This window comes from Magallana gigas, chromosome 8, assembly GCF_963853765.1.
Source record: "Magallana gigas chromosome 8, xbMagGiga1.1, whole genome shotgun sequence".
Taxonomy (NCBI): domain Eukaryota; kingdom Metazoa; phylum Mollusca; class Bivalvia; order Ostreida; family Ostreidae; genus Magallana; species Magallana gigas.
The window spans coordinates 2534862-2549175 of NC_088860.1; the positions used below are offsets into that span (position 1 = coordinate 2534862).

Consider the following 14314-nt stretch of genomic DNA (forward strand, 5'->3'; position numbering starts at 1 on the left):
GTTTTTCTTTTTCTCCCCATTATTGCTGTTGTTGTTACTCGTTATCCTTGATATGTTGCTAGTTTTTGTTCCCCAAATACCTCTGAGATTAAGAAATTTGAAAGTAGCTTCATTATGTACATTTATTATTACAATATGAATATATCTGACATTTGAGTTAGAGTAATACATTTTAATGATTCATGAAATAAGTGATTGTAAAATAAACACATGACAGACTGTGATGTACCCAACACATAACAGTATGCGATGTATCCAGGCATTCGCCGTGAAACAGAGTTATCAGATGATACATGGGCAGTGAATATAGGAATACCCCAGTCTATCACCTGGTTCATCACCTGCAGACTCCATCAACAGAGCTCAATATTGTGTACATGTGGGGCTTCCTGATTACACTGAAGGTGATGACACCGCCAGAACCAGACCGGTGAACATGCCGACTGCTGGTTCCGGCCCCAGTCTGGTTCTCTGGCTACCGTCCGTCACCACCGACTCATCATCGTCAGGTAGAGTTACCTTCCTTGACCACCACTCTCCCCTGCCAAAGCCCTGTCTACATGTCCACCCACGGAAAATATTTATATATCAAAAAACTTACATGTATACACAAAAAGTGGATACAAGGAGTTTTCATGGAACACTGTACTAAGACCAGGCTTATTTCTATGGCTTTTCAAGGTCACTTTAATTTATATGCGTGAAAGATTAACATAGGGGAACATTCATCTAAATATCAGGTATCATACGGATATTATCAGAATGATTCGAAAAGGTGATTTTACCTATAACACTGAAATAATCAACACTGGTACATGCATCTGGACCTTCACAATTGTTGATATTGATTTATAAGACAGTTTAGTATGAAAAAAGTCAGCATACTGTAGTATACATTTTAGCTACAATAACATAGCCTTCAACCCTTTTCTTATCCAATGTGTTCATGGGAAAAAATGTAGCCCTCCTAAATGAAAAGAAATTATGGAGAGTGCTACATAATAATGTATTGCAGATATATACAAATACATCATTTATTTTTATTGCATGCGAAATATAATTTGAAAATTTTTAAATTGATGCTAAAATGAATAGAAAAATATTGTGCATTTTTGGCTGGTACAAGTATAAAATAAATCTTTTTACCTTGAAAGTGTGAGAACTTTTTAAAGAATTAAAAAGACTTCAATACCAGCAAGTTTACATTCTTTTTTTTCTTTTTTTACGCTCTCCAATTTTATCTTTCTACAGCTGATTTTACCATATAAAAATTATTTCATTGAACAGAAGCTACTTCCTCGGCAAGATGTGTGGATTGTACCGGTATTATAAATTTGACAAGGACTTGATATTTATGTAGAACAATACAAATCCACATATACCAGAATAACTTGGTACAGGTATAATTAATTAATCACAAATATCATTAATTAAATACAACTTCATCATCATCTCAAATTAAATATCTACCTAAAAATATATTTAAATTTTCTTAGAGTTTAAATATCCTAAATATTTACAGTAAAAATTTTACAGCCCCCAAAAATTGTTGTAAATAACACCAAACTTTGTGATTGATATCTCTATAAAATGTGTACATTCTACACTGACCCCCGAGTGAAAACTCCGACAGAGCCTAATAACGATTCTCTTTCATCCAAACCACTGTGCATGGCTTGTTGAATCTGTCTTGTAATTCCTCTAACATGGAAAGTAAATTAGATTTTAATTGAAGTTTTATATTTCATTTCAGTCTATAATCACTCAAACAATATGCCGCAATATAACAAAATAAAGGTGCAGGATCGAGTATTACTTCAAATGTCGATACCTGACCAATTAATACAGGGTTTTACTGAGCCAGGGATTTACGAATCTCTCTAGGAATGCTGGGAAGGATAGTCCAATTTTAATCGGAATCCAAGCAGGGTCCCGCGTTCTCTCTCTAAGGCTGACATAGAGACAGGACCACATGAGGGGACTCATAATATCTCTCTACACGCGGCTCAGATGACTGCTGTCAATGGAAAACAAAACCGTGGCGAGTGTATACTGGAGTATTAGTTTCCAGCAGAATTTCACTCAAGCATCACCTATCCTCTTGTTTGTCTGAACAATGATACTACTCCAAAGCAATTTCTCTCCCCCAAAAAACTAACCTGGTACAATTTCAACTCAGCTTAAGCATTTCATGGAAAAAAAAATTCTTCTCGTTGACAGACTAAAGGAGAAAAGTTTTGTGAAGAAAATAAGATACTTATAAAGTTATTGATTATTAAGCAAAGTTCTATAAGTATAACTTTCTGGGTATATTGTTATATTTTAAAATAAAACCAGGAGCATTTCTACATCCAATCCCATGGTGTAGAAAATATCAGATACCCTTATAGAATATGTCATCTTGTTTAAATATTTATATCATTGGCAGATGCGGTAGCTTTATTTTTAATTAAAATACATGTATATATAATCTATTGCATGAATATCTATGTTCCTAAATAAATACTAATATTTCTTTCTACAAAAGAGGTGCATGGTTTTCTTAACTCACGGTAGTGTTGCTTTTAGCTATATTGTTTCGAGTTCAGAAACTGCCTAATTAAATACAGTGTCCAGTTGAACATACATAGTTCACAATGCAAAGACTATCTTCTTGACAGTGTTCAAATAAACCACCAATTCTTTTGCAGGTTTTCAAAAGAGAAGGTTAACATGCATTTGATGAATTGCATGTATTCTCTCCGAACTTCCTAACTGGACTTCAATGAAGTGAATTAGTTGAGTCAACAAAGGTTATTAACACAGCAAATAGGCCTAATTAAACACACAAACATGTTTAATGAAAAAGCCACCTAAGACACACAACCAGGGCAATTCCTTGTGTTAGCACAGAATGCAAAAAAAAAGTCGAAAGCAGATTCTTAGTAGAACACTGAGAGAAGGGGGGCCGGCTTAGAATTACATCATTATTGTTACAAAAATCACATTTTATTAATTTTTCAGTTTTCTTCATTAATTACATTTATCTCCTTGGATCAATTAGACAAACAGTTCTCCTTTTAAATGTCTATATATCTTCAAACAAAACTCTAAACTGTCAGAATAATAAATCTGCATATTAAAACCACAATTGCAAAATAAATTCAAATCAGATACATAAACTGTGATCTTAATGATGGATCCAACATAATGAAACACTACACAGAAACATATTTTTCATTTATTAGGAAATTAATTGACCTTAAAAACAAATGAAAGAAATTAACAAAGAAAGAAATATTTATGACATCTAACATTATGTTTTCTAAAAAATAATGGGTCATATGCATATCAATGTTGTTTCTGTTTCTGGCACAAAAATTAATTTAAATTGTCGCTCATAGAACATGTATTTAATAAGAAAAAGAAAATATTTCTTTCAAATTGTTGGATTAAAAAGATCTTTTGTTTATTGGTACTTGATTTAAAAAAAGACATTAAAATAATTTTTGATTACGGTAGGATGTACAGAAAAAAAATGAAGTGTAAAGAACTGTCTGAAGACAAATAGTGGCCTATTATAGATCTTTGAAGGAGTAAATCATCCTTCATCTAAAAGAATCTCACATCGGGCACTTTAGCCCCAGGGGAGTATGAAACAGCAGCTGAGATAGGGTCTTCCTCACTGAGAGAAAGAGCTTATTATCATATCAAGATACACAAACAAATCCTCTCCATAAACTATTTAAAAACAATATTTCTCTATATCCTATTCAACTTCCATCGCCCATTAAGCTCACAGATCAAGACACTATCAAATTTCTACACCATTTTGATGAGGAAGATGTTCTGATCAATAAAAGAATTTAAGACAATACACATCTTTTACCGAATTCTGCCTAATGGCACCAACACAGAATTCTCCCAAAATAGCGACTTACCGAGCAGACGATAGGTCTCATGTGCATCCAGATACAAGTCCAGGTCGGTCTTACAAACTGTAACAAATCCTAAAAGCACGACAGGTATGGCGACTACAAAACTCTTCATTCTCACAGAAAGTCTACATTCCAACTTCTAAGTTCTCTCTGGCCAATGTTGACATTTCCAGTCAGCGAGTAAATGATAGAATGAAATCGGTCGAACGCAAACTTTGACGGAATCGCTTAGTCACGTGGGGTTAAAGCACAACTATCGCGCAGAGAGAAAAGCAACTAGTGGGCCCGATTTTTTTCTTCTGTTTATTATTTTTTTCTCTCTCTGAATTACGCTGAAAACTGTTGGAATAGCTCTTAGAAGGGGCGGGGTAATGGGGAGATCTGTTGAGATTGTAGCGGGCGATACCTACATATGACAAGTGATTTACATGTCATGTATAAAAAGAAGTTAATTAAATTCATTTTATTTTTTATATTTCGTTGATATTCTACCGATTAATAAAAGGGGCTCATCTAAAACATTTGGATTTTTTCGAACAAAATTTATTAATTAACCTGGAAACTATTTTTTCATTGAATTGGACAAATCCTAAATCTCATAAGAACTAAAATTATGTGATAGACTTACATGTACTGTTTCATGACATCGAATAAAACAGTTCGAATACATAAAACTGATCTGCGAATCAATATTGATCTGCATGATTTTTTAAAGACACTTTTTTAAATTAATTCCGAATTATGATTTTATGAAATTATTATAACAAATCAATGATTTTTAAAGACTTCTGTTATATATTCTTTTGTATCTTGACAAGCCAATCATCAAATTATTTCATAAAGGGACACTTTCTTACTCTGCAAATCTTTGAAACCCTTATAATTAATAATGGGCGGGGGTTATTACCTCAAATCTTAATCTTTTTACACTGATCCAAAAGTGTGCGAGTGTATATATGTGTGTTGGGGGGGGGGGGGGGGTGGTTAGTTTGCTTAAAAATTCATTTTTTATCTGGGTTTTTTTTTTCGTTTCAAAAAAAGTGGGGCCTACTGACATCCCCTTTCCCTCGTGTTGCCATGTAAGTATTTAAACACTCTACGCCTAACAGAAATGCACTAAAAATAAATACCTTTTTTTCAGTTGTTCAAATTCATATTCAAGGTACTGGTAGCATTAATGCATTATTACATGCCCTCATCATATTAGTAAGAAACTTCATATTGGAAAATATATAAATAAATAAATATGAATGAAATTAAAAGCAAAAAAAAAAAAACCTAACTAACAGCTTGGTATTCCTCCATAGAAAATTGTTAAATTTCAAAACATAATGACGAAATGAATTATTGTTACCTCAATAAAACTATCTCAAATTGAAAAAGAAATTCAGTGGATTGACAGTACATGTACTTATATAAAACGGACGCTAGACGATGGCACTCTTTCATTTCTGAAGACCACTATCAAACTGGAAATATGTTAAAGCATAATTTATCACATACTCGTCTTATGAGAATTGGGCAGGTATTAATGATAACATATCTAGAACAGAAATATAAATGTAAAAATTATACGCTTTATCAAATTGAAGAAAAACATTTTCTTATTCAATGTAACAAATTTGCAAAACAAAAAGAGGAAGTCCGAATTATTTGAACCAGTTTCACCCAAAGTACATATAATTACTTACTAATTTGCATGATAAGCAAACAATTATTATGGATTTTAAACCGTAATCAATTTAATATATTAAACTCCCAATGATCAAAATAAACTTGCGCTAGCTCGTTTAACCTATAGTTAATAAAATGTATTTTTATAAAATTTTATAACATTTTTTTTTTTAATTTTAATGTGGAATAGTTTAATATAAAATACAAATGAAAACAAATAGGTTATGAGCAACGTATCTGCGTTTCCATGATAATCATATATACGCTCCTAATAATATTTTCTGGTCCAAAAGAAAAAAAAAAACAAATTTCACAGTAAATAATTGTGTAGGCAACACTTTAATTAAACTATTGAAAAATTAACTTATTCGGTGACATCATTTACATCACTCCGAATCTCAGTCCTTTTTGGCCAACTGTAGGGAATAAGTCCTTTAAACATCCGAAATCATAGATCTTTTTGAGCATATAACATACATTGATGATCACAGAGTAAATACATATACATATGTCTATGGTAAATATTAGCAATATTAGATATCCGGAGTAATTTGGTTTGTTCAGATCATTTGGTAATTTATAACAAAAAAAACTCTCTAAAACACCCGTTTTTGTAAATAGACTATTTGTCTTTAAATAGACCAATTCTCTATATTAGCAAATATTTTTAGTGACTAGATCATCATGAAGATGGTTGACAAGAGTAAGTTTGATCCAATATTAAGCAGAGAAAATTGTGCTTTTCATAGAGAGTAAAAAGTTACTTCCGGTGAGTTTTGTTTTCATTATTTGAGTTAACACATTTGCTGGTATTTTTAGTAAGAATAGTTAACACCATTGTCTATTTTCGTGAGTTTGATTTATTTACAATAAGGTATTTTGGAAACGAGTCAATTAACTATTTCTGAAATTGGATTTAAACGCAATATGGCTGTAAAAATTGTACTCGAATTGCCTCGGTCGTGAGAAAGTTTGCCAAACCGGTGCAGTTATAAAATGTTGTTCCATTGCAGGCGTGATTAAGTCAATAGCTTAGTTTCTTTACTGAATTGAAACTTGTCATAAGATTAGTAAGAATCTCGAGTTTCAAATGGCCTAAGTTTGGTTCAATGCTTTGTAAAAAGCATGTTTGATTTAAATGGAATGCTGTGGTAAAAATAGCACTACTTCATAGAAGAACTTGCTAGTTGATATACCCTTTAACTACGTAAAAATGGCCATACTGTTAAAGCCATGTTTTAACAAGTCAACTTCTACATTTTTTTGTCACAATGAATTTTCAACTATACATATATCTATGATACCAGATGCTGGTTTTCCGTGTTCAGCCTGTTTTGATATTTTGATGATTTCCTTTTTTTCATACCTGTATTCATTAATATATATTTTACATCCTTCAAGTCATATATGTACATTTTCTTTTTTCTCATAAAGCTGAAAGACAGGCATGACAACAGCAGCTCGACCAACCTTTGAGCCAGCACGGGGAGGACGGGGTAAAAATGAAGGCGATCTTAGTGCTTTGTCTAAACAGTACTCTAGTCGGGATTTACCAGCTCACACCAAAATCAAATACAGGTATTGAAGTGAAACAATTCATAGTTTCAGTTTTAATGCTTGAATTTATGCAATGAAAATTGGCGCTTAAAAGATATGAAAAACAGAAAATAGAATTAACATTTTGTACTGTTCTACATCAATGAATATCGGAGTGATAATGCTTTGAGTATCATCTGATATAGGAATTATTTCATTTAAGACATGAAAAACATGATTCTTATAAATAACAATGATGAAACACGATTTAAGCATCATCGACACAGACACACAGTAAATGGAGTAAACACCCGTCTCCCTGAGGGATGCATGTGCTGAGAGTGTTTATTTATTCTTTATTCAAAAATTCCTTTAAACGAAAATCCACTTGTGGTTTATAACTTGTAAAGTAAAGACATGGAACACAGACCTGACTAGCAAAACCCCTAAAACTTCATGATGGACACTTAAGTTTAATTCGGCTTTAATTCCTTTTCCATCTACATGGTCTCTGATGAAGATTTTTTCCTTTGTTTCTACCCTTGTCAGTCTGTCTCTTTTTTCTTTCCTTGCCAAATCTGTCAAACTTAACAGTCTAGACTACCACTCTTTCTTGTTGTCGCCATTGTTGTTGATAGATCGAGGTGAATGTCATTTGACCAATTTAAGACAGGGTTATTTAAATCTTTTGTATTTTTTGTTCATGTAAAAAAAATAAAATATACGTACTTTTTTATTTCTTGTATCTTTGTTATGCGATTGACTTATACAGCGTAATTTATTTGAAAGTTCGATCTTTAAATAAAGTAATGAAGCAAATAATCAGATCTTATTATTGTTATTCACTAAAAATACGCCATATATACCTTAAAACATCCTCTATAAAAACAAACAAGTTGGACCTACTGTAGGGCTAGGTTTTGGATCAAAAGGATGGTAAAAAAAGCTGCTATTTTAGTTTATTTTACTACCAATAAAATATGTTGTTTAATGTTTGACAAATTTCATACTACTGGTACTATATAATATACAAAACAAGAGTTTTGTTTTTTCTTATGACTATGTTTTATCATATGACTTTGATTTTTTGCAGACAAGAAGGACAGGGAACATCTGATGAGCTGAGGGGACGTGACTTTCGTCGTGATTTAGAGGAAAGGGAGAGAACTGTCAGGGAAAAGCGTGACAGAAATCGGGGTATATTGTTGTGTTGTTTAGTTAGTGTAATGCTTTGATGTAACATTTTTTAGTATTGCTTAATCATTTAAAGCTATACACGCTATAATTTGCGTCAATTTTGAATGACAGTGAAAACGCATGTGTTTGTCAACTTATAAAAGTTATCCTTAATCTGTAAATTACAAGGGTGAATTCCATCTCGTTACAAAGATATAGATTTTTAATTGTTTATTTTCCTGCTAGGAAAATATACCTTTTCATGAATATTGATGAAGGAAGAGCAAACCGACCTCATTGCGCATGTCCGCGGAGAACTAGGTGGTCGTTATTGTTTGCCTAATTAAATATCCAACTTGATTTTTAATATGCTTAACAGTTGTTAATTTGAAATACATACATGTATAATGAGTAAAATACGCTTGCCATTCACGATACCCTTACTTCTGCATTAACACTATAGGATCTATAAATAGCACATAGGGGAAAACACAGGTCTACGTCATTTCTTTAAAGGAAGTATTCATATCTACTCACAGGCTTGTGTTTTTTTCTTTTGTTTGTACTCGTATATCGGACAAATTTATGCTTTACTGAAAATATCCCTTCCTTTGTGAAACTATCACAATTATGAAGATGTTGACCCTTCACCAGTTTTGGTATGATAGGCTAAATTTAGCTGTCGATATCACGTGATAGATTGATATTCACGAGGAGGCATTACTTTCCTGGCAGGAAAATAAATATTTTTTATTGTTTAATATTTGATATATTTGTTACGTGATCGAATTGAGCATTATAATTAACAGAATAAAGGTAACTTTTATTAGTAATCAAACACATACATTTTCCCCTTTATTCAAAATTGACGCAAATTATAGCGTGTATAGCTTTAAGAAACAATTAAGGTTAGGCTCAGATACAAAAATGTTTGTCAACTGTTTTAACTTTTGAAGAGATGGAAATTTGCATTGAAATATGAGATATTACTTTCAAAATTCAACAAACTACCTTGAAAAATACGGGTAGGCAATTCTTTCGGATCATTGTTTTCCTCAATATGTAAAATATGATTTGTTTTAACTACTGTATTTAACTTTTGAATTGATCTCCCACAGAGTCCGGCAGTAGTAAGCGACCACGCCTTGATCAGGTCCCCGCAGCGAACCTTGATGCTGATGATCCAGTCGATGATGAGGTACATATATGAGACAAGGACATTTTTGTCAACAACATATTTTGACTATACTGCTTTATGTGGAAGCAGAAACAGCTCTTGGTGACCTCCCTTTGACAGTCACCACATGCAACATTTCTTGGACCAGAACACATTTAAACAATTTTACACTAAGATTACCTGAACGTTTTCAGCTTGTTTACCAAACAGTTATGGAGACAATGTAGTTTGATATAAAGTCTTATTAACTGACTATAGCTAACATTATTAGGAGGTATCATACTTTGTTAAAAACTGGGCTGTCCTTAGGACAAAGTTTTAATTATTGCAATACAAATAAGTTCAAACAACATTTTTTTATTTAAGATCAGATATACCATCAGATAACCTTTTTAAATCTGTTGCTTTGCGAAATGTTTTATCAGAGATGATATGATTGATGAAACTATTGATTTGTTCTTAAGGATGAAGATGAGTCCTCTGATGATGAAGACGATACTGCAGAGTTGATGGCAGAACTACAGAAAATTAAAAAAGAACGAGCCAATGAAAAAGCTAGACTGGTAAATTAATTGTACAGATTTAAACTTCGTAATAATGTAAGCATTGTATATAACAGGAAAAAAACGTCAACTTGTACTGAAATCTACTGATAGAATTATGTTAAAAAAATTATGCTTATAACTGTATGGACCTATCTATTGGACAAGCAGTTGACAGAGATATCAATTATGATGCTAAATATCCTTTAACATCATAAGTGTACTATAAAATACATCAAAAGATGAGCTGATCATGGTTTTTTAACTGGGTTTTCCAACGGAAAAATCCAGTTATTAAAATGGTGAAAATGGCGGGCGGGCGGCTGCCAAAAGGGTACCCTCATTGAACGGATAACTCCTCCTACAGTTTTCAAGATAGGAAGTTGTTCTTTTGCAGATCAATTGTACATATATCAGAAGTGTGCATATTGCTAGGATTTTGATTTCCGATAATTGATGAAAAAAATACCAGCTTTTAAACATAGTCATTTTTTGGCAAAATATTGCATATAGGGTACTCCATTTCACTGGATACGGGTTGACATGGATAATGGATACAATTCACATAAAAGAAAACCCGGTTTGCTGTCACATTGATAGCTTTTCACTTGTGTTAACATGTAATTTAATGCTTGTTGTTTTTTTCTCCACAAGGATGCAGAGAAGAAGGTGGAAGAAGAGCGAATCAGAACGGAGAACATTTTGAAGGGGAATCCCCTGCTGAACCAACAAGAGAAGGTGGTCACCGACTTCAAGGTCAAGCGAAGGTCAGTATATGATATATCAAACAATTAGTGGTCAGACATGTGACCAATAATCATCATAGAAGTGTTATATATATATGTAACTTGACAGTGAAATGGTTCATATGGTCTGTAAATCTTTTAGCTTATAATCAAATTCTATTTGGCATGATTTTTCCAGTCATGTTCAATTTTGTCAGCTGCACCGAGTATAAACAATACCTGCCCCATAACCACAAACTATCTTTTTGGTGGATTCAGCTTACTGCGCGCAGATTGGCTGCTGCTGCAGACTGAATTATGCACGGACAGAACAACAATCTATCAGAGAATGAAAAAAAATCAGTGGCTTTACTAATGGCTGTCCGAGTTAGGGTATTTTTCGAAAGTGTATAATTGTGACAAAACATACATGATTGATTGTGATTGATGGGTGAAGAAATTAAGAACTTCATCTCGCAAGCATCAGGCGCTATATATTTTTCTCATAATGAAAAAGATATACCCTTTATCTAATAATACTCAGGGTGCAATCACCGCCATCTTGGATTTATTTAAAACTGTCATACAAGAGGAGTTTTTTGCTTGAAACTCATTGGTGAAATTATTTTGCTATTTGCAAAGTCTTCCAATCATTGAATGCCAGACAAAGAATGAACTGAGAAAACCTCGAGCTCTTTCATGTAAAGATAACTCCCTCAAAGAAAACGAATTGACCAATCACATGATTTTTACAGTGTATTTTTTAAGCTTGATGTAGCTGACAGAATTGATCATGATGCTGTCCGTGTTTATCTATTTAAGGAACAAGGAATCATTGAGTATTATAAGGTGATAATTTTGGTAAAAGCATGATTAAAGCCTGAAGGGCTTTATTATAGATTGATCTTACTCCGACCATAATTATTACCTCATAATACTTATAGAATGCTTCCATATTACTTTCATGTATGTAATTTTCAGTAATTGTGTGATTGAATGTTAAATTACCGGTATTGCCGTTTTCAAGTTACTTTCATTTCATAGAATCATATAAACCCTGCTTGCGCTGCAACAGTATGTCATTGATGTAATGTATGGGATTATACAGTATGTCATTGATGTAATGTATGGGATTATACAGTATGTCATTGATGTTATGTATGGGATTATACAGTATGTCATTGATGTAATGTATGGGATTATACAGTATGTCATTGATGTAATGTATGGGATTATACAGTATGTCATTGATGTAATGTATGGGATTATACAGTATGTCATTGATGTAATGTATTGGATTATACAGTATGTCATTGATGTAATGTATTGGATTATACAGTATGTCATTGATGTAATGTATTGGATTATACAGTATGTCATTGATGTAATGTATTGGATTATACATGTATGTCATTGATGTAATGTATTGGATTATACAGTATGTCATTGATGTAATGTATGGGATTATACAGTATGTCATTGATGTAATGTATTGGATTATACATGTATGTCATTGATGTAATGTATGGGATTATACAGTATGTCATTGATGTAATGTATGGGATTATACAGTATGTCATTGATGTAATGTATTGGATTATACAGTATGTCATTGATGTAATGTATTGGATTATACAGTATGTCATTGATGTAATGTATTGGATTATACGTTTCATATTTGAATCTTAGTGCTTTCTTAGATAATGACACTGAAAAATGTACAATTCATTTTTTTCTTGTGTAGATGGGACGATGATGTCGTGTTCAAGAATTGTGCAAAAGGCGAGGACGACAAGAAGAAGAGTGCGTTTATTAATGACACCTTGAGGTCCGAATTCCACAAAAAGTTCATGGAAAAGTACATCAAATAACACTCACTCTCTGTACTGTAGATTCTGATTGGCCTTATGGAAAATGAGATGAAATCTGATTGGTCTATTGTCAGACCCTGTTTGGTCGGTATTAGTTTGTAGAATAACTGGGTGTCAAAATGGAAAAAATGATTTTTCAAACAAGATCAGTTATTTGCTAAACACCATACAACCATAAATTACAAAGAGCCGTCTTCATGATTCAGCTTTTGTGTATTGATGTTGAGGTCTAATTTGTTTACAGTTTTGACAAAAATGTTGTACATTGTACTAAAAAACTGACCACTCATCTCAACCGTCATGTTAAATGCATATCTATATACCGTGTGATTTTTTACATGACATAAAATCTAAATCATTGTGTATCTTGTCTTTTTAAAAGTTCTTTTCTTTTTATAATGTTATGCTTTATGTCTGTAACAAGGTTCTTTCTCGCACTCCTTGAATATTCATCCAGCAGAAATCACCAAACACATTTGTTTTCACTTGCTCCCAACATAATATCATTGAAAAATGTAAAAGTAAATGTCATGCATATTAATGAAACAGATTTTTTTTTTTCAAATGATTTTAATTATCTATAAGAGATTATGAATTGTAAAAAGAATTTAATATACCCATGTACATGTATTAAAATAGTTTCAAACTGTGTTTGTTCACTGTTTAAAATACTGCTCTCTTTTAAAGTAATAAATTGTGTAAAATGTTTCAAGTTTTTTTTTGGTTTTTTTTGGATGCATTGAATATAATACATACGATAGGTACTGAATACATACGATAGGTACTGATTGCTGCCGTGCAAAGCTATTACATGTATAACATCAGAATTTGATTCACCTTAATTACTGTAAGTCATTTTAATTCCACAATGTTAACATTTCACGACTTCTAATAAAGTACCAATCGCGATGCATTTAATTTCACGTGCTAGAAATCAGAGGATAAGCATTGAAACGTTTTTGAAAACTAATGATATTATTCACGATGGGCTTAATTCCATGGGAAAATAGCAAATTGTGAACATATAGTGAAATTAAAAGCATCGTGATTATTTGCCAACCTACATATATATACACATATTGAATTAATTTCTGCTGTTAATTTTACAGCTCTTTAAATGCATGTATAGATTTTAAGTACTTTACATTGCTTTCTTTTTATAAAATTCCATAAAAATTTTAATTTCCAACTGCTTTGTTTAATAAAGTTGCATTCAAAGGGTTAAATCCTTTTAAATGTGATGATCACATGATTTGGTTGTTTCAGTTTCTCCATGTTTATTATAATTTTAAGATCCAAATTTGATTGTTGTGCAAGAAATACTTGAAAGGATATATACACATACAGGTACGTAGGGGGGGGGGGGGGGGGGGAGACAGGGGGGACCTCCCACTTTTTTGCGCAGCAAAGATTTTTCTTTAATTTACATACAAAATATTGAATTAACATGGTGTTGCCCCCCCCCACCCCCCCCCCCCCCCCCACTTTTCCGGGACAATGTAAAAAATTGAATTGAAAATAAGGAAATAAACAGTGAAATTGAAGTTAAAAGTAAAGCTGCCCCCTTCATGATTTTGGAAAGTAACCCCTATCTTCCTTTTTTTTTTATTTGCTTGTCAAGTTTTTTCGGATGAATCTGCCCCCCCCCCCTGATTATTTAAAGGAAGTGAACATGAAAAAAATAATGGTTGCTTAT

At 32.5% G+C, this 14314-nt stretch overlaps 2 protein-coding genes across 31 annotated transcripts in view; one reads left to right on the forward strand and one right to left on the reverse strand.

Annotated features, from left to right (window-relative positions):
• The window catches only part of LOC105317598 (tyrosine-protein kinase RYK), a 45933-nt gene extending 41745 nt beyond the window's left edge, over positions 1–4188 (reverse strand). For all 27 annotated transcript variants that reach the window (XR_010708454.1, XR_010708462.1, XR_010708465.1 and 24 more), the window contains exon 1: positions 3921–4188. Coding sequence is in view for 1 of the 27 variants with exons in the window: in XM_034471937.2 (XP_034327828.2) it covers positions 3921–4029 (109 nt within the window). In the remaining 26 variants the exon portion in view is untranslated. The remainder of the gene's footprint in view (positions 1–3920) is intronic.
• Positions 4189–6209: 2021 nt separating this feature from the next.
• On the forward strand, positions 6210–13326 carry LOC105317596 (protein CWC15 homolog A). 4 transcript variants are annotated; one of them, XM_011414286.4, is made up of 7 exons: positions 6210–6360; positions 7026–7169; positions 8221–8324; positions 9422–9501; positions 9945–10043; positions 10677–10789; positions 12492–13326. In XM_011414286.4, exons 2-7 carry the CDS (start codon positions 7039–7041, stop codon positions 12616–12618), a joined length of 654 nt encoding a protein of 217 aa, XP_011412588.1. In that variant the 5' UTR covers positions 6210–6360; positions 7026–7038; the 3' UTR covers positions 12619–13326. The 4 variants fall into 4 exon arrangements, with proteins under 4 accessions (XP_011412588.1, XP_011412587.1, XP_011412589.1 ...); XM_011414285.4 differs by having other exon boundaries at positions 6344–6440; XM_011414287.4 differs by having other exon boundaries at positions 6354–6465.
• The last annotated feature ends 988 nt before the right edge of the window (positions 13327–14314 follow it).

Bases quoted from the DNA above. Each gene is read 5' to 3' on its own strand.
- LOC105317596 (XM_011414286.4), top strand. From the start codon at position 7,039: ATGACAACAGCAGCTCGACCAACCTTTGAGCCAGCACGGGGAGGACGG. The intron at 9,502-9,944 runs GTACATATATGA...TTTGTTCTTAAG, and splicing joins ATGATCCAGTCGATGATGAG to GATGAAGATGAGTCCTCTGA. The intron at 10,044-10,676 runs GTAAATTAATTG...TTTCTCCACAAG, and splicing joins CCAATGAAAAAGCTAGACTG to GATGCAGAGAAGAAGGTGGA.